We start from the raw sequence: 25,216 nt of genomic DNA, 5'->3' as shown, positions 1-25,216 counted from the left end.
ATTACGTCAGACATGATTTCATTACGTCAGACAGGCTATCTAAGACCTTACACCACTCAGTTCACACGGGTGTGATTTTTTTATTACAATGCCTTAAGGACTATTCATACTATTCATACACAGTTTTAGGTGATGGGGTCACCTCATCACCGAAACCTGGAGTATGAATAGTCCTTTAAAGGCAATCTGAAATTTCATCAAAGTTCCCAATGTTGAACGCAAAAAACACAATTAAATCCTTAACCTGTTAAGCCCCAAGGGGGTCCAGGGGGAAAATCCACAGAATCAACATTGAAATTGTAGATTGATTAGGTCTATTGATTTATTGAGTGCTGTTCAGAGGTAAACAGCCATTGCCCCCGCCGGCAATGGCTGTTTACACTTAACAATTTGAATGCTGGCCATTTTGAGCAGAGCTATTCCGCCTGTGCTAAAGGTGATGCATTGAACGAAGGACCTTGTCTGAGGCCCACAGTAAATGTTCTCTTATAGCGAGAATCACACAGCATACCTCAAAAGAAAGCGTAACTTGTCCACTCTAATTTTTAAAAACAATTGTGATTTTACCATCTTCCATTCTGGAGATATGCACCTTTATGTAACACCTGCTTTTGTAGTAGCGTACTCTTCTCGAACAGAAAGCCTAATTAGAAGCGGTTTTATGTCAGACGCTGTGTGTCGTTCCAACTCGGAAAGCCGTGCTCGCGCTGTGAGTTCCCTCCGAGGTGGAACGACTGTTTTGAGTCGGTTAGTATTACTGCCAAACAACACAACACATTTGCCATGTTCTATCTGACCGGCGTTGATCATCATGATAAAGAAATAACCGCTCGCACAGGCGATACAATCTGTGCGTTTTTTGTTTGAATATGAAGAAAAAAGGAGAGAAATCTGACGGAGAGACACTGAAGTCACACTCGGATCAGATTACACACACAACCCCTCCGTTGAAAGTCACATGAGAGGAAAGAGCCCTCCCCTCCCTGAAACAAAGAGAACCAAGAAGACCAATGAAGCCATTCTTTTGCCCCGAGTTGCATAGGAGTCTCCGAGCAGCCTTTACGTGACAATACCATACAATACGGGGGCTGCCTCTCGTGCTGTTTTCAGGAAGGGAGGGATGTCAGGCATTATTTTCTTTTTTTTGGGATCACGTGATCGGAGTGTTGTGCTATCATCCAATGCTAGTTGATAAAGTGCCCGGGTGTGTAGAAAGACGATTGAAAGTAATCAATAAAAACATGCGGTAAACGTAGAAATCCCTTTCCCGCACGTGGCGTTTGAGATTTGAACCACGTAGAAATCCTTCTCCCGCACGCAACTTGTTAAATGTGTAACCGTGACAGCGCTAACTCTCTCCGTGTGCCCCAACACATTTTAGCAGAGCCGTTACCGTATCCTCCTCTTCCTCTTCCTCCTCGGCCCCTGCCGGGTCCCGGCCTCCTGCGACTGTCCCTCTGTGGGCGTGGTCCTCTCTCACGCTCCCTGTCAGTCAACCATTAAGGACTCAATGAGAACACATGTCAACACAATGACAACATTATGCTGTACTGCACTGGTTCCCAAACAGTGGGTCGGGACCATTTGTGGGTAATTATTAAAAAGAAATTAAAAATTAAAAGCAAAAATGTTCATGAATTAAAAACAACCTGTAATTTCATGAAGAAATCCAATAAATTATAGTAGTGAAAATAGCCAATCTGCTCATTGCAGCAGTTTGGGTCTCGGGCAAACGTCTTTTTTGGGTCTTGGGTTAAAACGTTTGGGAACCACTGCTGTACTTTATATGAAAAGCAACACCATTGAAATAAAAACAACCTAAAAAAACAATCAGAATCTCAAGATTAATGTTAACGACCAGGACTTGCACCGAGCTACCAGTTACCACTGGCTCAAGCATGGCCATCAAACAGGATTGCGGATATAACATGGCTAAGTGAAAACAAATGCACACACCTGTCCTGGTCCTCACCAGCCAGGGACCAGTCGCTCAGCTCATCTTTGCGCTCCGAGTCAGTCTCTGAGGCATTAGACTGCTCTGAGTTGGTGCCTAGTAGGCAGAAGATGCATGAATATATTAGGATAGGTGAAGAGTTCATGAACATGACACAATCAATGGGTGCATCCAAGTCCCTTATTTGATATTTCCTTGATCCTCGCTTGAACTGTTAGTCTCTCAAGTCAAGTTAGGACTCACTATACCCAATAAGACAATCTTCAAGGAAAAACTTTATTGAGGTTTGTCTCACTTCTCAAAAAAAAACAAGAAATGATGAGTCATATGTGTCAGGTGAAACAAGGGCTGTCCGTTGTGTTGTGCATCTGTCCCCCTATTCTCTCCACCCCCCCTTTATTTTGTAACATGTTTTTTTCTGTGTCACAACCTCGAGGCCGTTGTTTGCGTTAGTTTCCGACGTTCTGTTCGTGGTTCAATCACTGTTTTGTTGTGGCTTTCCTGATGTCCATGCAGTTAGCTCATAACATTAGCAGCTGTTGTCACTTCGAGCTGCGGTCTTAGAGTGGCTGCGGTGCAGAGCAGGGCTTAGGCAGCCAATCATGACTAGGTCGCTACTACGTGATTGGCTACAAGAGTGGTGCTTAAAGGACCACTTCACCACTTTTCAACCTATCTTCATATAATAGGTCCTCACTAATAATCATGATAAAATGGCACGATTTTTTTCTACTCAGTCTGTGTCTCATAGGAGGGCTGAGGGCAGTTTAGAAACCGTCTTCCAGTGACATCATCATTAGGCAGATTTTTTTTTAAACAAGATTTATTTACAAAAATGTTTAGATTTTCATTATCGTGAGAACGATGGCTTCCATTTTTGCATTGCAACTTTTCAGGACTAGAAAGCCTGCAGTTTCTATTAGCTTGTATTCCCCATCGATGATGTCACTGGAAGACGGTTTCTGAACTGCCCACAGCCCTCCTATGAGAGACAGACCGAGTAGAAGGAAATTGCGCCATTGTTTCATGATTATTAGTGAGGACCTATTATATGAAGATAGGTTGAAAAGTGGTGAAGTGGTCCTTTAAGTATACCATTGGATTAGGGGGCAGTCAATCATGACTAGGTCGCTAATAAAAACGGGCCTGTTGTATGTCAGGTTTCACCTGACAAAAAGCTAAATAGCATTGTTTCCTTGCGTCTCTCCACACAGCTTTGGTTGGTTGGACTAATACTCAAGGAAAAGACACAGAAATGAGGAGGATACCATTAAGAGACATGGCATGCACCCACATAAACAATGAACATTGTGCGCGGCCGTGATGGGAGCCTACCATATCCAGAGGTGTAGTTGTTGTTGTTGCCGCCCCTGCGTCCGCCGCGGCCACGGCCAGAGTAGGAGCGGCTGTTATGCATAGAGGAAGAGGAGGCCGTGCCGCCGCCGCCACCGTCCACGTTCTCCCTGTTCTCTCTCATCCTGTCTCCTCTCTCCCTGTCGTTGGGCCGGTGGCCCTGGTTGACCTGCCTCAGCTGCTCATCGATCTGCAGACGCTCCAGGCGAAGCTCCTCCACCTCCTGGATGGATCCAAACCCAGGGAGAGATAGGAGACCACAGAACAGAAAGGAACGACAGACAATGGATGATGAGAAACCAAAAGATGTGGGTGGGGGTGGGGGGGGGGAGAGAAAGAATGAATGAAAGAAAAAGACTGATGAATAAATACAGAAACAAAAGAATGAGCTCTTCAAAAAGAGTCATTTCATCATCTCATGCACAGGTATATTCCAAAAGCATTGACCCATCGTCTCATGCTAGCGGATTCGAGTGTTATCAACCCATATCAACCAGTAGGTTACTTATCAAGCCCATTTAATGGAGCCAGTAAGCTCTACTGGAGCGGAGACGTTGTTGTACAGTCATTGTTTGACATTGTCATTGGTTGCGTTGTCCGACTATAACTAACCCTAACCTCAGTCTTAACCGGCCACGTAAGTGAACATAAAGCGCAGTTTCACGATGTATTAGCTTCGGCGGCAGTAATTTCACTTCCGCGATTCCTAATCACAGCCAGTAGGCTCCAGTAGAGCCTACCTGCTCCATTGCATGGGCTTGATGAGTAACCTACTGGCGTGTATGGGTAGATAGCATTGGAAGCGGGTGCTCATGCACAGGTATATGCATCATACACACATCTACAACATATGGGTGCCTTGTGCTGCATAGTCTCAATGCTGCTAGGCCTTGTCCCTGTGTAATCTGCCTCAGCGCCTCCTGCAATTCTTGGCTCTCCTTATGAAGCTGCAGCATCTCCTACATACACACACATGCAAAAAAAAAAAAAGGAAAAAAAAGGATGCAACAAACACACACCACTCAAAACAGCACAAGACATGCAAAACAAAGAACACACACATACATACACACAACACACAAAGCAAAAGACAAACTGTAGGTATGCTCATCAAAACTGGTGACAGATTATGTAATGGATAATTCACTGGGAGCTAGACGGTTATGAGAAAATACTTAGCGGGTGATTTTCTCATAATCGACTCGCTCAGTGCATTAACCCAGGGGTTCTCAACGTTTTTGGCCGGGGACCCCCGGAAATGCTTTGGCAATGTCTCGGGACCCCCGCCCGGCCCCCTCCCGACCACCAATATAAATTGACTGCTACAATAACCTTAATAATAGAGACAATACACCATAAATAAATACTGAAACCAGATATACATTAGGGAAGGTGTATGCATGTACTATGTGTACTATGTAAACTCTTCATTTCCACTTTCCAGCCATTCAGTTGCAAAAAAAAAAAATTTGGGGACCCCCCAAAATAATTTGGCGACCCCCCGAGGGGTCGTGACCCACGGGTTGAGAACCCCTGCATTAACCCACATATACAACATCTAACCTGTGAAGTCTCCTTAATTGCTCAAAAAAAAGTACATTCGTTCAATGTTTTTTTTTGTACCAATTAAGAACTGGAATACTTTCATGAATTAAAATTACAGTGTAAGCACTGATTTGTTTTGTTTTTTTAAGATGGCAATGAAGTCTGTTCTTGTTAGTGATAGACATAATTAATGTAGCCCATGTGTGTCTTGGCCAGTCAGAATGGCATATTTCCCATGGTGGTTATTTAAAATTAACTAACTGTGTATCAGTCAGACAACCATTCCAAATTTAGAAATACACTGTATGAGGATATTAATAAACATACACATTAAGTAGCACTATATTTTACATATATTCTCAAACATATGGTAATTAGTGATCAATTTGAAGCATTTCTTTTAAAATGTTTTTTTTTGTGGCTTTCACCTTTTATTTTATATATTTTATGGAGGGACAGACAGTAGGCTGACAGGAAATGGGGAGAGAGATGGGGGGGAAGACATGCAGTAAAGGCCGTCAGGATCGGGAGTCGAACCCGCGGCACACTGCCAGACTGGATTACCAGCCAAGGTGCCTGGACCACTGAGCCATGGCCCAGGCCAATTTGAAGCATTTCTTTATTGGGTGTTCATTACTACTGTATTAGAACTGCACAGCCAATTACACCCTCAAAACAATCTATGCTGAATCAAATTAAAAGATTAAGGGACATGAAACTCTAGGCTGACTTTGTATTTTGTTTTCTGGTTCAGGTTAAAAACTACAGAAGGACCAAAACATTGTAGACTGCATTGCATTACACCGACCTTATTGTAGTAAATACACAGTGATGTAAGCAACTCAGCTGCAGCTAATAAACATACTTGCGGGTGTGATAGATTTAGGGTGTGCTAAAGTGCAAGCATGTACAATACTGTTGACTACCGTCTTCATTGACACACCCATGGCTCTAATGTTGACTACCGTCTTGCACATTGACACACCCATGACTCTTGGCACACCTACCTCTAAAACACCCATTGTTAATCTTATTGGCTGCAGCTGCATTGCTTACTAAGTCTACGATGTCTTTACCGTTCTGCAATGATCTACCTGTACAGGAACAGTGACGTTAGGTTTTCAATGGAATGTGTCCCAGGGATATCCTATGCAATATGCATCACTAATAATATATATATATATTCTTTTTTACAAATTGCAATAAATAAAATTTGTTTGTTTATATTTTGATAGTTGTGTGGTTATATTCATGTATATTGAAAATGTGTCTGGAAAAATTAAGCAAACAAACCAAGTGTCAAATTTACTTGCAGAAGAAAACAATGTTATAATAATATAAAATATTAATAATATTATATAAGAACCAAAATAAATTATAAAATAAAAACGAAGTAGTAAAAGGGTGTCCTGTGTTGAGGACATGGTGGGTTACAGTATGATGAGCATAAATGCAGATATATATTATATGCTACACAACAACCTGTCTCTCTCTCTCACACACACAAACATCCAGCCTGTATGTCCTTCTCCCTCTCACAAACACACGTTGACAACTTGTTACCAAGGGTGTTTTCCGAAGTCATATCGTCATGCAATGACGGAGCACCTCATTAACCTCTCAGCTGAGTGCACGCACACACACACACACACACACACACACACACACACGCACACGCACACGCACACGCACACACACGCGCGCACGCACGCACGCACGCACGCACGCACGCACGCACGCACGCACACACACGCACACACACACACACGCCGACAGAAAGACTGAGCATGCATGAGCATGTTGAGGCAGGACTGACAGACTGCTTAATATTTTGTGGAACAGTTGTTATGATTGTACATGCATACTGCATAGCGAATTACAACTTGAATTAGTTCTGACTCAGACCTTGCAGATGCACGCGGTCCCTTGGACAAAACGAGTTCACTGCGTGCTTTTGGACTAAAATGTGTCTCTGACACAGGATATACATATACAACAACATCACTGCAGGAAAATAAAGTACAAAATCTGCTCGTTTTCATGCCCCTTTTATTAAATTATTCATTATTCAGCGTTTTTCCTGTCTTTCTGCCTTTATATAGATCGAGTATGGGTTGCTTTCCTTTCCTGTACACTTTTACATCGCCAACTGAATTTAATCCACTGGTTACAAAGAGATAAAATAATGATATAGGACACCTATACTCTTTCAAACTCAGTGCAACACACACAGAGATACACACACACACACACACACCACACACACACACACACGTGTACTTACGTTGAGGTAGGAGATGTGGTACTCCAGTAAGACCTGGACATTGCCAATGCTCTCCTTAGTGCCCACAAAGGTGAAGGGGACCATTCCCTGTGTCAGCAACACAGACACGATCCACGGTTAGTACAGGACACTCCTGAACTGCAGCACTAAACTTGTGGAAAACTAAAATGTGTAAACTACTAGTTGGCATATTCATTCTTTGTGGTACATTTCTAGTGTTAATGTATGCATTTGATTTGTGACTCTGAAAGTGTATTAACCCATTTAGGCCCGACGTCGAAATTTAAAAAAAAATGTCTTCTAAATTCTATTTTCTGAAATACCTCATGTTTCTGTATCAGTGTTGCTACATACTTAATTTCATGTCAATGACCCCAAAAATGATATGCAATTGGCCACCGACCCCCATTTGAAAATATGTTGTTCCAGGAACCCCAAGCAAAGATTTGAGTTAGAAACGTTCGCTCTGAAAGAATATATATTCAAAGATTTGCACCCCATTTTCGTGATTTTTCAAAAATAGCAGACCTACAAGCTTGTAGATCTGCTATTTTTCAATAGCTAAAGTATAACATAATGCTTACAACACCAAAAGGGGTTCCCGTTCAGAATGGGTTAAATGAACCCTAAGGATTGTACAGTGCAGTACAGTAGTAGTAGCAGAGCGGTCGATGCTTACATCTGGCCTTGGCTCCGGTCGAGGCTCCTGCCGAGGTTCCTGTCGAGACTGCTTGTTGTCGTTGTCTCCCTCTATCCTGACTCGGACCACACCGGACTTGTCCACAATCTCCTGGATCACTTTACCATTCTTACCAATCACCTTGCCTGAGACAGAAAGACAGACCAACATTCAGGAGGAAAGTCAGAAAACGTGACAATCATAAGAAAAGCTGAGGCTAACCGACTGATGCTATGAGACTTCAGGAAACTACAGGGCAGGGATAATGAATTGTCAGTGTCAGCAGCCCCTAAAAAAAGTGTTAAAAAATAGTTCAATATTCTGATAGTAATCATTGCTATGGGGTGTTTGTTCTGTAAAAGGGTCCAGGATACTAATTTCATCCAATCGGGAGAGAGAACTAATTAAACAAAAACATTGACTTATGGCCAGACTCAAGTGGAAATTAATGTAAATATGTCAACGTACCAACCAGGGCCCTAGGCACCTGCACAGAATCCTCTAGAAACTCCAAGAAGCCCCTGGCCTTCTTCACCGCCTCCACCGTCTGAAAAACAACACAACAGATATTAGCCATCTAACTCAAGAACATATTCACAGTTACATACTGTCACGGGTTGCTCCTATGGCTCGCTAAATAACAGATATATAGGAGCTACCCTGACCTAAAAGAATTTGTTTGGAAAACAAACCTGGGCCACCATGGAAAATAAAGAGTTTAGCACTCTTGGAAGAAAGGTATTAGAGTATTGAGACTTGAGAGTGATGAATTGGTATCCACTCAGAACCTGGAAATCAATCCTACTGCATCAAATCTGTACAAAACCAACATGTACTGTAAACACACACTCTCTCCCTCCCCTACTCTGCCTCTCAAAGCCATATTGATATGTTCATTATCTCCTCTTCCTCTCTCTCACACACACACCTCTCCATAGATCCTGAAGGTGCCAGTCTCTTCATCCAGTTCTATTGCAGTGACACCCGGAACTTTGCGTGCCTGCTGAATGTTGCTGCCATGGCTACCAATGGCCAGCCCCATCAGGTCCGTTCGCACTGTAAACTCCTCCTGGAAAGATGACGCCAGCTGCTTGGAACTCTATTAGACAGATGGAAGATATACACACACATTATTATTATTATTATTTAAGACACTGAATTCTCTATAGGTTTATTCTCCAGCTTATTCCAATGAGAAAGAAGACATTCTGTTGATAATGAAAAATCAGACTGAACTGAGGTGTGTGTGTCAATGGGTCTGTGTGTGTGTGTGTGTGTTAGGCTGCTCAACAGTACCACTTTAAGTCAGCCAGCGGTATTGCCGTACTCAAGTGGACATACATACATACTGTACATACATATGGACACACATAGCTGTTCATTGGAGCGGTTAGGCACCGCTCAAAAAGGATAGGACCAGCTCATGCAAGTCATAAGTGGTGCGGGATAAGCATCCTACTATAAATGCTCAAAATATTCATGAGTGTGTAAACTGTGTATCTGTCCTCTGCTTATCTAAAACAAAATGCCAGACCGATCCACTTCAAACTTGTGACTATGGTTAGCACTGACCTCCAGGTGTTTTGTGGCTTCCTGGTTGCGTGACATCAGAAGCAGCTTGGTCCTAATGCTGCGCAAGTGCATGTCACTCAGCAAGGAGACTCGCTTGACTGTGGCCTCGTTGGTGGACTAAACACAGAAACACACACAAGTAAGAATCACCAACACATACTTCATTGTTGCTTTGATGATAAGAACCAAAAGAGAGCCCGAGTGAGTCATCTAGTTCTACTGCAGGAACACAGCTCACAGTTAGTCTACAATACTGTTACCCAAACAGTGGGTCGGAAACCATTTGTGGGTCACATTTTTATGGGTCCCTTTCATATTTTGTTTCCTTTTAATTATTATTAAAAAAAAAGATCTAAGAAATTCCACAAATTAGAAAACAAATATTTAAGAAGTAGTACGTTGTGAGCTTGTAGATCTTCCATTTTCACTAGTGTGGGTCCCAGGCTAAATGAGCTAAGATCCTGCCATCACAGAATGACAGGCACAGAACAGAAGCAGGGCAGAACAAGATCAATAAACAGTCACCATGATGACTAGTTGGCTGGTCTATCAATAAACAGTCCCCATGATGACTAGTTGGCTGGTCTCAGGGCAGTAGGAGATGTGAATGGCTCACCATGATGACTAGTTCGCTGGTCTCAGCGCAGTAGGAGATGTGAATGGCTCCCACAGCTTTCTTAAAGTCCTTATGTGGGTCATTCTGGCACCTGAAATCAAAGAACAAAATGTATAAATATGAATGTCAGCCTTTCAGGCTGCAATTGTAACTTGGGTTTCTCTAGCAAAGAAGGCAATCTGCAAATATCAATAAAGCACCATATAGAGCTTGTATGTTGTATGTGTGTGTGTGTGTGTGTGTGTGTGTGTGTGTGTGTGTGTGTATATATATATATATATATATATATATAGTTGTATGCATGCATATTTTTATATATTTAATATGCAAGCTTTGAAAACACATTTTTATTTAGTTTTGGTTGTTGTGTGCATAATTGTCATAATGTCAGTAAAGTAGCCAAAGCAGAACTGGTCTTCAACCTCTCAAAATCCTTAAGTCTCCCGTCTTCCGTGTACTTCACGCCACAATAGCTAGGGCCATGGCACCCCTACTTGCCCTACAAAGTAGCTAGGGCCATGGCACCCCTACTAGCCCTACAACGCAGCGAGCTAGGGCCATGGCACCCCTACTTGCCCTACAAAGCAGCTAGGGCCATGGCACCCCTACTTGCCCTACAAAGCAGCTAGGGCCATGGCACCCCTACTTGCCCTACAAAGCAGCTAGGGCCATGGCACCCCTACTTGCCCTACAAAGCAGAGGGCCATGGCACCCCTACTAGCCCTACAACGCAGCGAGCTAGGGCCATGGCACCCCTACTAGCCCTACAACGCAGCGAGCTAGGGCCATGGCACCCCTACTAGCCCTACAACGCAGCGAGCTAGGGCCATGGCACCCCTACTAGCCCTACAACGCAGCGAGCTAGGGCCATGGCACCCCTACTAGCCCTACAACGCAGCGAGCTAGGGCCATGGCACCCCTACTTGCCCTACAACGCAGCGAGCTAGGGCCATGGCACCCCTACTAGCCCTACAACGCAGCGAGCTAGGGCCATGGCACCCCTACTAGCCCTACAACGCAGCGAGCTAGGGCCATGGCACCCCTACAGTCAGATGGCGCATCCGTCCTAATTGAAACCTCACCCCCAAATTATAGATTTATTCATTCTATCCGTGAGGATGGGAGGATGGGAGGAGGGCTGGCTGCCATCTTCTCAGACACATTTAAATGCAAACCTCTGAACCTTGGCCTTTTCAGTTCATTTGAATACATAGCCATTCAAATTGAAAGTGAAACTCCCACACTTTTGGTCACCATCTACAGACCCCCAAAGTACTCAGCCTCCTTCCTAAGGGAAATCTCAGATTTAATTTCAGTCTGCGTGACCAATCACAATAGCATCCTTTTAACTGGGGATGTAAACCTGCACATCGAAAATACCCAAGACCGCAGGGCCTTAGATTTTCTACAAGCCCTACATTCCTTTGACCTAGTGCAACACGTCGTCGGGCCAACCCACAAACATGGTCACACCTTAGACCTAGTGATATCCAGGGGACTGACTACAGTGATCGACAGGATTACTGACCTAACTGTCTCAGACCACTATTGTGTATTTTTTAATATCACCATCCCGGGCCTAAAAAAGAATGGCTCCAAATACCCCACAAAAAGGCGCTTTATTGGCCCCTCCTCAGCTGACATGTTCTCGGACCACCTGTGCAGCCAACAGGTTTTCTCCGACAAAAATATTTCTATTCATAAAAAAGTCAACAATTTTAATTACAAACTAAGGTCAACCTTAGACAAGGTAGCACCCGAGAAAATTAAGAGAACCCCACAAACCAACGCCACCCCCTGGAAAAATGATCAAACTGCCCTGCTAAAGCGAGAATGCCGTCGAGCTGAGCGCGCTTGGAAGAAAAGCAAGCTAATAGTCCATCGCGAAATTTTCTCAAACTGCATCCATATATACAACAAAGCTCTGCGCTGCGCAAGGCAGGCCTATTTCTCTAGAATCATAAGCAATAACACTAACAACCCTAGAATACTATTCTCCACCATTGACCGAATTCTAAATCCCCCTCACATTAACGAGCATCTCCATGAACCCTCACAGTCAAAGTGCGAGGAGTTTGCTTCATTTTTTTAAGATAAAATTGTCAACATTAGAAACAGTATTATAAGTCTTAACAACAACAACACACACCCCACCGTCAGCGAGAACCTTCACCGTCTAAACCACTTCAGGGAAATGAATGAAGAGGACCTCCGGAAAAATATCTTGGAGCTAAAATCGTCCACTTGCTCACTTGATGCAATTCCTACCTTATTTTTCAAAGAGACATTAGATTGTTTCATCAACGAACTGCTGGACATTGTAAACTGCTCCCTAGCATCAGGTATATTTCCAGACTCCCTTAAATCTGCCTTAGTTAGGCCACTACTTAAAAAACCAACCTTAGACTCGTCTCTCATGAACAACTACAGGCCAATCTCTAATCTACCTTTTTTAGGCAAGATCATGGAAAAAACTGTTCTGAAACAACTTGAGGCGTTTCTGAGAGAAAACGACATTCAAGAAAAATTTCAGTCCGGTTTTAGAGGCGGACACAGCACAGAAACAGCACTCATTACAGTCATGAACGACATTAGGTTGAACACAGACCAGAAGAAAGTCTCTGTCCTTGTCCTCCTTGACCTAAGCGCCGCGTTCGATACTATCGACCACGGAATACTCCTGAATAGACTTGAAACGCACATTGGCCTCTCAGGACCCACACTTAATTGGTTCCGCACCTACCTCATAGGCCGGAACTACTCTGCGAGTATAGGGGATTACGTCTCAGAGAAGCGAAATCTCCTATTCGGTGTCCCCCAGGGCTCGATCCTTGGTCCACTCTTGTTCTCCCTTTATATGCTCCCGCTTGGAGAAATCATCCGCAGCCATGGTATCCATTTTCACAGCTATGCGGATGATACCCAGCTATACCTATCGGTAGATCCAGATAGCAGCGACCCACTCCACCCCCTGTTAAATTGCCTTTCCAGCATTGAGCAGTGGATGAACAATAACTTCCTTAAACTAAACCAAGAAAAAACCGAAATCCTCATCATTGGTACAGATGATCAAAAGACTTCATTAATGAACAAATTTGGAAACTTGTCCTCACAGGTCAAACCAACTGTGAAAAACCTGGGAGTTATCCTAGACCATGAGTTAAATCTTGAAAAGCACATTAGTAATGTCACAAAAATATCTTTTTACCATCTAAGAAACATTGCAAGAGTCAGACCTTTCCTCTCATTGGAGGATGCCAAGAAACTGACCCATGCCTTTGTACTGTCTCGTTTAGATTACTGCAACGCACTCTATACAGGCTTGCCCAAAAAAACCACGGACCGCCTACAACTAATCCAAAACGCAGCAGCAAGAATTGTAACAAACACCAGGAAAAGGGACCACATTACCCCAGTACTAGCATCCCTACACTGGATCCCTGTACATTTTAGGATAGATTTTAAAGTTCTTTTACTTGCTTTTAAAGTCAAGAAGGGTCTGGCACCTTCCTATCTGTCAGACTGCCTCCACGAGTATGTCCCAGCTCGCCCCCTCAGGTCACTCGGCACTGAACGGCTGATCGAAATTCCAACAAATGGCAAAAGACACGGCGAAGCTGCCTTTGCCAGCTACGTACCTAGGGTGTGGAACTCTCTTCCTCTCCATATCAGACTGGCAACCTCAGTTGAGGACTTTAAGAAGCGGCTAAAAACCCACTACTATGACCTCGCCTTTAACTGATTCTGTTTCCTTCATGATTCCTTATCTTAAATTTACTCTTAATTTCAACGAATTCTACTGACCAGATTCGAAGCTATTACTTTTGTTTTTACCTTTGTTCTATTTTTTGCATTTATGTGAATTTTTCTTTTTACTGTATGTAAAGCACTTTGAACTACACTTGTGTCTGAAAGGTGCTCTATAAATAAAGATTATTATTATTATTATTATTATTACTTGCCCTACAAAGCAGAGGGCCATGGCACCCCTACTAGCCCTACAACACAGCGAGCTAGGGCCATGGCACCACTACTTGCGGGTAAGGATGTCCCGATACACTTTTTTCGTTCCCGATCCAATCCCGATATGACAATTTCTGAGCCGATACCGATACCAGAGAATATTTATAATAATGTATATATTTTTTAAATAACTTATTTTATCTTCTGTTGTTAATAGCAGAGTCCTCACTCAAATGTGCACTTGCAGTTTGGGCAACTAGAAAGCAAACTCCACATGCCCCAACATTTTATTTACCTGCCAGTGTCAACCCCTTACCCCATGTGTCGAATCAGTGGTTAGACTGGCATATTTGGCTATACCGATATGACCCGATATGACCAAAAAGGGCCGATACCGATACCTTTCCGATACCGTATTGGGACATCTCTACTTGCGGGTTATGATCCAGACCTACAACACTACATCACTCTGCATACCACGATGAGAAAATCAACAAACACAGGTCTATCTCTCCTGCTCCAGGCAGCCCCTAGACCTATCTCCCTCAACAAACACAGGTCTATCTCTCCTGTCCCAATGCTCCAGGCAGCCCCTAGACCTATCTCCCTCCTGGCTCCTCTCAAGTTTTAGAATGACTTCCCTCCATCAGACGTCCTTTCAACTGCAGAGTCACTTGACTCCCCATCTTCTGCCAAAATCTGAAAACTCATCTCCTTGCATTTACTTATTATCTTAGCGTCTGCTGCACTTCCTGTTTGTTTACCATTTTAGATAGATGCTAGTCATGTTACTTAGATGCCAAGTATGTTGTTTACTTGTTGCTCAAGTTACTTTGTAGCACATGCTTATTTTCTTAGCTCTCAAATTCCTCTAGACTCTATAGCTGGGGTCTTCCAATGTTTTTCAGTCCAAGGACCCCTTAGTAGAGTTCTCAATCTCTGCCCGAACCCGACCTGGCATTTTCGGGTAGGGTAGGGCCCAAAATACACGAGAATTAGTCGGGCTGGGACCAAAGTGACAGAATAGAACGGTGGTTGTTGAACTTGCTACAGCTGGCTGGCCTCTGGTTTGCCAACCAAATGAGCTGCTTACTGCTCAGCATCAACTATATAACTTAAGTTAACTTGCCATATGCTTAAATGTTTTGTAAGACCATCGATTCATCCGCAATAGCTCATTTGGAAACGTCGGGGCTTAACGAGACACTGCTGTCTCGTTGAACCCAGCTGGGTGAATAAGCTAAATTAGGCTACCTAATCAACATCACCACGGTAAATACTCCATATAACTATGAAAGCGCCTGCATACACGTAATATAGGCTACAGCTATTTAATTTCCCCATCGTAGCGCAGCGCGCCTCGTTGTGTGCCCACTGCCCAAAATAAAAGATCTGCAAGCTGTCGACAGACTCGACACGCCATCGAGCGGCATGTTGATGCCGCTCGCACATTACGCGTGGTATGTGGGTTTGAGAGGCAATGATTAATGTAAACTATACAGTAACCTAGTAGATTAGACAAAATCCGCCAGCATTTATTGATAAAAAAGTTGTGATATAATTCACGCCGTAATTTTTCCCTGTTCAGCTCTTATTTTGAAAAGCCACATTTCCAGACTTCCGGTCTTGAACTTATGTTAGGGTGTTGGACGATGCGTGGTCACTTCCTGTTTATCAAACAGAGTCAACAGTGTAGTGGAAGGCATCACAGGGTCGGCTCCCAGCCGTGGAATAAACCTTGTTATGACCAAAAATGCCATCTGGGACAAGGAATAAGAGATGCAGGCGATTGAAAGAAACCTATAGAATGGGTGTTTATGGGCACGATGATCATGGTGGCACGATCCTGTGTTATTGACAACACCAGCTAGCAACCCGATGCTAACGTGAGTAGCATTATGACTTGATCAATCAAAAGCACTATAAAAGCCCAATTGCTAGTGTAGAGCTACAGCATTGGCGTTAAGCGTAACATTTATGAATTGCTTTTAATTGAGGTAGATTAATATGTTGGATTCATGCCAATGTGTATTTTCAGAAATATAACCTTTAAAGCCCTAACCGCACCAGTTGCAAGGAGTTGCACTGCCGTGGTTTGTTTTGTTGCAAGGAGTTGCGAGTAGTTGCAGCTGGTGTGGTTTGGGCCTTAAACGCTCAATATTGAGACTGTTGGCTCTTGTACTTGGACTGCTCTTTTTACTCTGCACCAACTTTCTCCGAAAATAGCCGATCTAAAAGCTCACTGTTGCGAGGCATTGTGCGCTTGTAGATCTGCCATTTGTCGGACAATATTCCCCATCACACAAAGATTTGGCAGAGCCCAGGTCCCTCATAGGACCCCACAAGGGTCCCGAACCCCCTGCTAAAGGTTTTTAAATTGTATTTGCCATTAGCAAGTTAAGTTAGTTCGGTAGATAGTGTGGAAGTATAAATAGTCATGGTGGGAATTGTCCCTTTGTCCAGTCCCGCCCGTAGTTCTGCCCCTCTTTGCACCCATTGGTTGCCGTTTCTTGGTTGGACAAAAATCCTCTCTTTCCATCCACTACCATTGAAATAACTTTTATTTTTTTCCAGTTGCTTCGAATCTCATTTTAAACTTGGTCCTAGTAAAAAGGTGCAATATAGTGACTGGGCATAAATTATGTTTTTAAATGTTTTAGAAAATTCAACAAAAACAACCATAACCATTGCGGAACAAGGAAAGAGCCTGCTGGTTAGTTAGTTAGGGACCCATCTATGGGTCAATTAACACTGCAAGCTGCTTCTCTGTACGTACGCTTCTCGTAGATCCTGCGGAACGGGGACAGTGCACTTGAAGAAGGAGTTCTTGGTCATCGCCTTGTTGGTGTTGACCGGACGCAGACGCTCAAAGGTCACTATCTCGTTGTAGGTGGCGTCGCAGGCTGCATACTCGATCACATAGAACTGGACGGATAGACAAGAGGGTCAACACATACAAAAGACACATGACTTAATGAACAATGTTCTTTTTTTTTTTTTTTTTATGTGGGTGTTTTTGCCTTTATTGTTAGGGTACAGTAATTAGACAGCCACGGCCCAGGGTGAACAATGTTCTTTTGATGTCCACATTTAATTTAGTCAGCTACTGGATTTCACTTATCACTTATCAAGTTATTCAGGCAAGTCTAGACTGAATCCCGAGCCCAGGAACCCCTTTTTGATCTTCTCAACATGTGACTCAGATAATGAAGTAAAGTTCCTATGCTATTTGCACCTTAGCTTAAGCTCCACACCAAGCATACTCTAGATTTAGGTGACCTAATCAAACCGCGGCGGTTAGGAAAACTACAACATGACGTCACTGAAGCCACGGTGATATTGATAAGCGATTCACCGCTCACTCCAACACACTCTGTTTTTACCAACCAACATCACCGTTTAGGTGTGTAGGTTATCACCTAAAAGTAGAGTATGTGTGGGCCTTTAGGGAACCACACAAGCCTAGGTGGCTTGGTTTACTCTAGTAGGGTTGTGGCTAACTGATTGATAGGCAAGAGCCACTGTGGATTCAAATATGAGAACCAGTCAAAACACGCTCTTTGGTTACATGAATAATGCATTATGAATGAGGCTTAAACAGACGTAGCGGATACATCTCGCTGTAACAGTCACATCAGCCAGAAAAGGTTCAAGTTACCAACAAACAGTGAATGACAATCCCTCTGACAAATTATGCAAACCACACTCCCATCGTTATAATTTGTACATCACTTGACAAGAAGGCAGGCGCACTGACAGCGACTTGTGAGGACTGGGATTTTAGTCTGCGAAATCCAAACTATCATTCTAGGTCCACATTTCATCTCTGACCAATTCCATAATTAAACTTGGTTAATTGTTTTCAAGCGGTACTGAACAATACTCCTGAGGAAATCTGAGTTTATAACAAAAATGGAACTCACGTCTCCCTTCATCATGCGCACTTTGGCCAGCCACCAGCCACAAGGCTCCTGGTCATTAGCTCTGGAGAATATCTAACAGGAGAGAGGCAAAATGTTAAAGCGGAAGGGAAACAGAGACAAATAATGAAATAAAGATGGAGAATGCAATAAGCAGTGAAAGAGGGGGAAATGAGAGCACAACAAAGAGCATGTAGTTATAAATTGTAAATCATCTATAACGAGTAGTTGCGAATAGTTGCAGCTGGTGTGGTTTGGGCCTTAAACCCTCAATATCGAGACTGTTGGCTCTTGTACTTGGACTGCTCTTTTTACTCTGCACCAACTCTCTCCGAAAATAGCAGATCTAAAAGCTGGTCTTTATGTACATTGATGCGTAAAATGCGATATTTGGGGCTTGATTAGAGCTTAATTTGACTTAGTTATTAAAATAAACGATGATAGCTTAGCATCCCGGACATCTGACTACTGTGTAGCGTAGCACAGTGGAGAAAACTAGCGGATGTTGTGATCACGTGGACAGGAAATTACATCGCCAGATTCATTTGGTCAAATTCGGCATAATGGTGAAGTTACCATCAGGACTGGGTATAATACTATAGGATTACCGTGTTAGAATGAGATATAGTGTGTATGTCACGGATTTTCTATTGGCATTAAAGGAGAATTCCATGCTAGAAGGCTTTCTTACCTTTCTTTGTAGTCGTTACGTCCCCACCAAAGAGGTCCAGGTGTTTTTTTGTGCAAAAACTCCTTATTGGCTATTCCCCCTACCATAAGCCCTCAATGAATTGCATTGAATGGGGCTATGGGGTGTTGTGCTAATTCAAATAAAAGTGTGCTGCTTGGGATATTATTTACATTATGAAGAGAGGATATATTAAAAATAAATGGAAATAAGCGAATTAGCACAACACCCCATAGCCCCATTCAATTCAATGCAATTCATTGAGGGCTACAAATAAAGGTAAGAAAGCCTTCTAGCATGGAATTCTCCTTTAAAATGATGAATTAAATATATGAATAGTGCAGGTAGAAGGCACAATCCACTGTTAATTAGGGTGACTCATGCTCACCTCCACCTCCTCCCCTTCTCCAATGTCCTTCTTCCCGTCAGCAGGAGGCGGCATCCTGACATCACTGAAGGGCACCTGGCGTTCTGGCTGCCAACTGGAAACAGTGACAATGGAAATCAACATCAACAAACGTATATGTTGAGCTGAAGCCCGAAACCACACCCCATTCAGTTTTGTTTTATTTTCGGAATGTTGGACATACAGGCAACATCACTTTCATTTCCCACACACACACACACACACATTTATACACTTTTTTTTTAGTGTCCGCGTCCTGTCCAAATCCGAGAAAGGGCTAGGGAGAAGCCATAGGCTTGTCGGGCCCTACCCCTGGAGTCCATCTGTATCACACATGTGGCCCACCCGCACAGTGCACAACACCCACAGAACCACCCCATGTCCAATTCCCCACCCATATTTCCCCTACCGTCAAATAAACCCGTAAAAATTAGAAAACAAATATATATTATGCTATAACCATTACTTTGAGGTTAAATTGGTTAGCTGCCTACTTTTTTTTGTGCTAACATACCACTTTAATATGCCCTCACAACTAGATTATAATTTTCTATTTGGGCACACATTTCAAACAAGTATTTACTATTTAAATGCATCTGGTTGGACATTAGAAAGAAAAACTCACTTGTTCTCAAAGGCAATGGTGAATGAGTCATCGTGGACATCTTTGACAACGCCCTGCATGTGAGAGAGACAGAAATATGAATTAATTTTAAATACAACTTGCTTTGTTGTTAGTTCCATCTTCAGCATTCAAATATGGAAGATGATTTATTTTTCCATCTTTGGAAACAAAAAGGTATGGCATGATGCACCCTCATTTCTTCAAAGCCTGATCCAACTCTACAACAACCTCTCCTGTGCTCACTCAGATCAGCTATTAGGGAAGAGGGACACTGTCGACTCAAAAGTCAGAAGCTTCCATATAACATCCCGGGACACCGCTCCACACGTCCCAGACTCTTCTCCCTTCTGGCTCCCAAACTCAGGAACAAACTCCCCATTGCAGTTAGAACTGCAGACTCACGCCCAATCTTCTGCCGTAGGCTGAAGACTCACCTCTTCAGACTCCACCTTAACCCGTGGCACTTGCCCTGGCCATGATGACCTTACAGGCTTATGCCAAATGCCAAGGCTAAAATGTAACTTAGATAGCATATGTAGACAGGTGCCAGATTATTGTAGACCTGGCATCCTATAGTGTGTACTGTGTATAGTCTCAACTCTCAATGTACAGAGTATTGATTATTATTATTTTGTTTACCTATCATCTCACCTAGATCACCATTTCTATGCATTGTTGTACCGTATTACCTTCTGTTTTCCTTGCCTAATGCTCTGGATAAAGAGCGTCTGCTATACTGTATTCCTAATTGCAATGGAAGTCTAGCGACTGACATTTCAAGGCACATCATGCTGACAAATGAATATAAGTGTCAAGGAAAATGACCAAGACATATTTGCCAAGATAAAAAAAAGGCCTACTTAACTTAATTCATAGCCTTAGTTTGAATAATCAGACACTTTGTTGTGAAAGATGAAGAACTGACTGGCTTAGAGCCATGGCTTCACCCTGCCAGCAGCCGGAGCCTCAATATTTTAACGTTGTAGCAGCCAACTAAACAACAGTGACAGCCTAATGAAGAAAATATCCCTTTTTTTATGGTGTGGCTGTAGGTCAAGCAGTCTAGAAAAGGATTTGTCTGTAGGCAGCATGCCCGTCCCCTCAAAAGTAGAAGATTTACGGGGCGCTGATGGCCTAGTGGTTAAGGTGCATACCGCATATAGGCTCTAACGCAGCCTGACAGCGAGCCAGTCACAGGTTTGATACCAGAGCCCGACGGCCTTTGCTGCGTTTCTGTCACTGTTTCCTGTCACTCTTCACTGCACTATCCAATAAAGGCAGAAACACCCCAAAAATATCTTTAAATATATTCATTTAAAAAAAAAAAGCAGGAGATTTAAGGCTCATTCATAGTCTGGATTTTCGGTGGTTAGGTGACCACCGAACTACAACATTACGTCACGAGCCGCGGTGAAGAGCAAACCACCGCCACCGCCCTTCTCTCTGTTTTTACTCACCACCGCTCAACATTATTTCAGCTCCGGTGGTCACCTCACCACCGAAAACCCAGACTATGAATGAGCCTTTACAAGTTCATGCAGCTATGTGTGCATGATGTCACAAAACAAAATCAAATGCAGCAACAAATGCAACACTTAACAGTCTGCAAAACCAGGCCAAGGAAATGCCTGGTGAAAGGAAAGTGAAAGCTATGAAGAGTTGGATTGTAATGAAATGAAAGTGAAAATCATGAAAAGTTGGATTGAATATATGAATATAAATGAATCACATAGTTACACCAACATTGTTTCTGTGAAGCCTTTTGTTCCTATAGGTGAAGAATAATGATTGCCCATTTCCACTGGGTATGTTTCCAAAGTATGTTTCCAAAGGAAACATACCGGTAGGCTAGTCATCACCGCACAAGTCGACGACTCAACATCTCCACAAGCAGGGATGGATTTTTCCTGTAAAATGTGGCTCCGCCACCGAACGCCACCACATTGTGATGCATGTGGTGTGTTCACAAACTGCACATATGAGGAAAAAGTGTGTTCTGTCACAGGTTTAGGACTGAATTATTTAGGCTAGTATTCCTTGATCCATTCCTTTTATCCATCCGTTATTATTGGAAGAGTGAAATCAAAACATTGGCTTTTGGCCGATCATGTGCTGGCTGGTATTTAATCAAAGGGAACGACTGAGAGGTTTATGTGCTTCCGCAATGTCCTGTTAACCTAATATATATATATATCACTGTGCACCAAATAGGCATACAGTAGGCAATAGAAACCAAGTAACCAACTGCTTTATCTGCTTTAATTACTGCTGAATAATATCCTACATAGTCATATTTTATCTGTGCATCTAATGAATTGCAAATTGACCATGTTCTCCTTATTATATTCTCCTTATTGTTCACCTTTTACTGTAACGGATATAATAAGGGCAGAAAATGTCCACACCTACATCAACAGGTGAGTCAGAAGACCATGGGCTGACTATCGTAAAACAGATTCCCGCACAGTCTTCTTGGTTTGCAGTTAAAAGAATGCCTTTGTTGGAAAACAACATTAAAGATAAACTGATAAAGGTCTGTGAACCTTAAAATACCAGAGGTAGGGTCAAGTAAGACACCGGTTCAAGCCACAAGAAGGGATACGTTAAGTCCAAGCAAGACAAGCCAAATCATTAAAGTCACAGGAATCAAATCATGATCACACAACGGAAGTAGGGTCAAGGCAGTAAAGTTTACCAAACTACTACTAAAAATAAATGTATAAAGTCAGGAAAGTTGTCAGGAATTTGCTTGAGCAATGAGCACATGATATTAGTTGAATGGAAAAGGTTTGTACTTGATTTGTTAAGACTGGAACACAACACACACATCAATGAAAACACATTCCTACTAGGAAAACAGAATAAACCAAATCACAACATCAACAGGATACACAAATTACAAAACACAGTAGAACTCAGTGATTCAGCTTGGACAACATGGCAACAAGGAGGGCCAACGCAACAGGATCACGCAGCCAGGGAGACTGATAAATGAATGGTTGAGTGGGTAGAATGACTGTGAAGAGACAGATTGTAAGAGATGGGTGCAGCCGAGTAGACTAGAGAGAAGAAAATAGTTAAGAGGACAGGAAAGGTGTGATGAGAAGAGAAGAGGGAAGGGGGAGGAAAGATGAGGAATGGGGCCAGAGGAAAGGGGCTAGTCAAGCAGGCATGTCTAGAAATAGCTTAGACAGAGTACAGAGTATCAGTGACCCTGTCCTGACATGACAACTGGTCCAGATTGACAAGGGACAGCTGACACACAAACACTCGCACACCCGCCGCAAACGAGAAAACCACATAGCTTAGGTATGAATCAGAATCAAATGATAGATAGTGTGTTACAGTTTAGTTACACAAGCGTCCGTTCAATAAACGCTACAAACTCAATGCCACAACTTAACCAAAGACAAACTCAATTAAAACTTCCAAGAAGCGCCGTGGGTGGCCAGTGTTTTTTTCTTTCTTTCTCTTTTACTTATTTGGAATATTATTTTTGAGTGACCATGTCAGCTGTAGAATACCATTCTCGGGTGTAATGTTACGTTAGAGAAACTGAGGCAATCGCTAATGTTAACTTTTCGTCCTTACAGAGTCCGCTAGCTAATAGCATTAGCCTTCGACTTTTGCGAGTGTCTAGTTAATGTCAAATACAATCATATATCAAATATCTGGTGGAACATTCAGTTCGATATGATATGATATCAGGTCATATTTGAAAGAACGTCGCTAACAGGTGAGAGTTGCAGCTCCTCAACTCTAGGATAAACACACCAAGGATCGTAGGGTTCACGTCACGTACAGCCCTGAGGCGTGTGTAGCCTCGTTGGTGCTTTTGAGAAGTTTTGACAAGGGCCGCTCGATAGAAAAATAACTTCTCGGCTGCAAATGTGTAAACGCGACCATTTTTAATTGATAAACTTTAGCTTTTACGTGACAATAGTGCCGTTTTGCGTCCCGGGGGGCTCCGGAACACCCCGTTGCTAGATGGCGCGTTGTTATGATATCACGGACGATTCCATGGCAATGTAGCCTGAAATGCTAACTAGCTTAGCCACGGCTAACTTAGACTAGCTTAGCAACTTGGAGCAATTCAACCCGCCTGTAGTCTAATTTGCACACAACGACAGGGATATGTCACTACGGTATGACAAAAGCTTCGCGCGAGTCTCGTGTTGCGGTGGGTTTGGTGTTTGTTGTCGTGTGTTTTAAGCCGGTATTTACCTTGTAATAAGCTCCGTTTGCTCCACGGACCTCCACCGCCAGTTCCTCCATATTGGACACGCAAAGGATTGTGGGGGGACAGGTGCTGTTATGTGTGGAAGTTTAATTTTGGAATCCACCCAAGAAGCAATGTAGTGGGAAGTTGGGAACTGGAATTAACCTGTATATTGCAGGGTCTGTCTTGAGAGATTGGATTACCCAATAAATCAGAGTTATGGCTGTAATTGTTTCATTTTCTACAGTAACCCTGTTTAATATGAGTTTTGCTCAATGAACTGAGTTTGATGTTTTATTTCTTTTCAGGCCTATGACATATTTACACACATGCATAGCCTATAGTTCTTCTAATACACACTTGTGGTGCAACTTACACACATCATCGCTCAATATCATCATACATCATCACTAGCTCTGGTCCATAGCCTTCTACTGCTTCTACGATTCTGCCCTGCAGTATAAGTATATATATATACAGTATATGCAGTATATACTGCAGGGCAGAATCGTAGAAGCAGTAGAAGGCTATGGACCAGAGCTACATCATCACGTTCAGTGCTCAGTCAATCAAATCATCACAAATGTGGTACTACACACAGACACCAGCTTTGTGTGTAACCAGAGTCAGACTCCATTCGCATGTATGGAAATGCGATTTCTTTGACGTGGCCAAAAAAAAGGCAGAAAAGTGGATCATCATAACAATTTACGATATATAAAGGTCTTTTGACAAATGAGTGTGAGCTTCAGTTCCTGAGGGATTCTCACGGCCCTCTAGTACTCTGCCAAAACTGCTAAAATGGCGGAATGTCCACAGAAACAATAAAAGGTCTACGTCCTTTGGGCTTGACCCCTATAAATATAAACTTTATTTATAAAGTGCTTTTCAAAAACAGTGTTTAGAAAGTCATCAATTCATAGTCAATCAATTCATAGGTAAAACTATAAATGCACTCTGTGGAGCTGCCAACTGCTTTGCACACAATTAAGTTGGCCATGAATGGCCTACTTGTGCGCGAGCAGAGCATGCAACTTTTTATCTCTCACCACTACAATGGGTTCTAAATATTTTAAGTTTCCTATACTGTATATACGTTTGAAACTCAAATTAGTTACATCATCCACTATGTCGGTGTTGTCCCTTTGTCAATCAGGAACCACCGTTTTTACATAAACTACATAGTTACGGCATCAGCCAATCCCTGATTGTCCGAGCGACGCGCACAAAAAATACACAATCCCAATCAAACGATATATATCGTTTTATCATTGCCCTCCCTGCACTGCTGACCCATTATGAACAGTTTCCCCAACCCTGGAAGAAGTCATAGCTCAGATGAAAGGCCTGGGCCGTGGCTCAGCGGTCCAGGCACCTTGGCCGGTAGCCCGA

At 42.9% G+C, this 25,216-nt stretch overlaps 1 protein-coding gene across 4 annotated transcripts in view; it reads right to left on the bottom strand.

The window, feature by feature from the left end:
• Nucleotides 1-23,915, bottom strand: part of fxr1 (FMR1 autosomal homolog 1) — a 30,533-nt gene extending 6,618 nt beyond the window's left edge. For all 4 annotated transcript variants that reach the window (XM_079505316.1, XM_079505317.1, XM_079505318.1 and 1 more), the window contains exons 1-14: nucleotides 23,830-23,915; nucleotides 19,606-19,658; nucleotides 18,963-19,056; nucleotides 17,890-17,961; nucleotides 16,743-16,891; nucleotides 10,004-10,094; nucleotides 9,388-9,504; nucleotides 8,744-8,914; nucleotides 8,284-8,362; nucleotides 7,816-7,961; nucleotides 7,137-7,223; nucleotides 3,290-3,530; nucleotides 1,957-2,050; nucleotides 1,394-1,485 (exon numbers count right to left, since the gene is read on the bottom strand). In XM_079505316.1, the coding sequence (XP_079361442.1) occupies nucleotides 1,394-1,485; nucleotides 1,957-2,050; nucleotides 3,290-3,530; nucleotides 7,137-7,223; nucleotides 7,816-7,961; nucleotides 8,284-8,362; nucleotides 8,744-8,914; nucleotides 9,388-9,504; nucleotides 10,004-10,094; nucleotides 16,743-16,891; nucleotides 17,890-17,961; nucleotides 18,963-19,056; nucleotides 19,606-19,658; nucleotides 23,830-23,880 (1,537 nt within the window). In that variant the 5' untranslated portion in view covers nucleotides 23,881-23,915. The remainder of the gene's footprint in view (nucleotides 1-1,393; nucleotides 1,486-1,956; nucleotides 2,051-3,289; nucleotides 3,531-7,136; nucleotides 7,224-7,815; nucleotides 7,962-8,283; nucleotides 8,363-8,743; nucleotides 8,915-9,387; nucleotides 9,505-10,003; nucleotides 10,095-16,742; nucleotides 16,892-17,889; nucleotides 17,962-18,962; nucleotides 19,057-19,605; nucleotides 19,659-23,829) is intronic.
• Nucleotides 23,916-25,216: the final 1,301 nt, after the last annotated feature.

This window comes from Electrona antarctica, assembly GCF_951216825.1.
Source record: "Electrona antarctica genome assembly, chromosome: 7".
NCBI lineage: Eukaryota > Metazoa > Chordata > Actinopteri > Myctophiformes > Myctophidae > Electrona > Electrona antarctica.
This window is presented reverse-complemented; position numbering and strand designations above follow the sequence as displayed.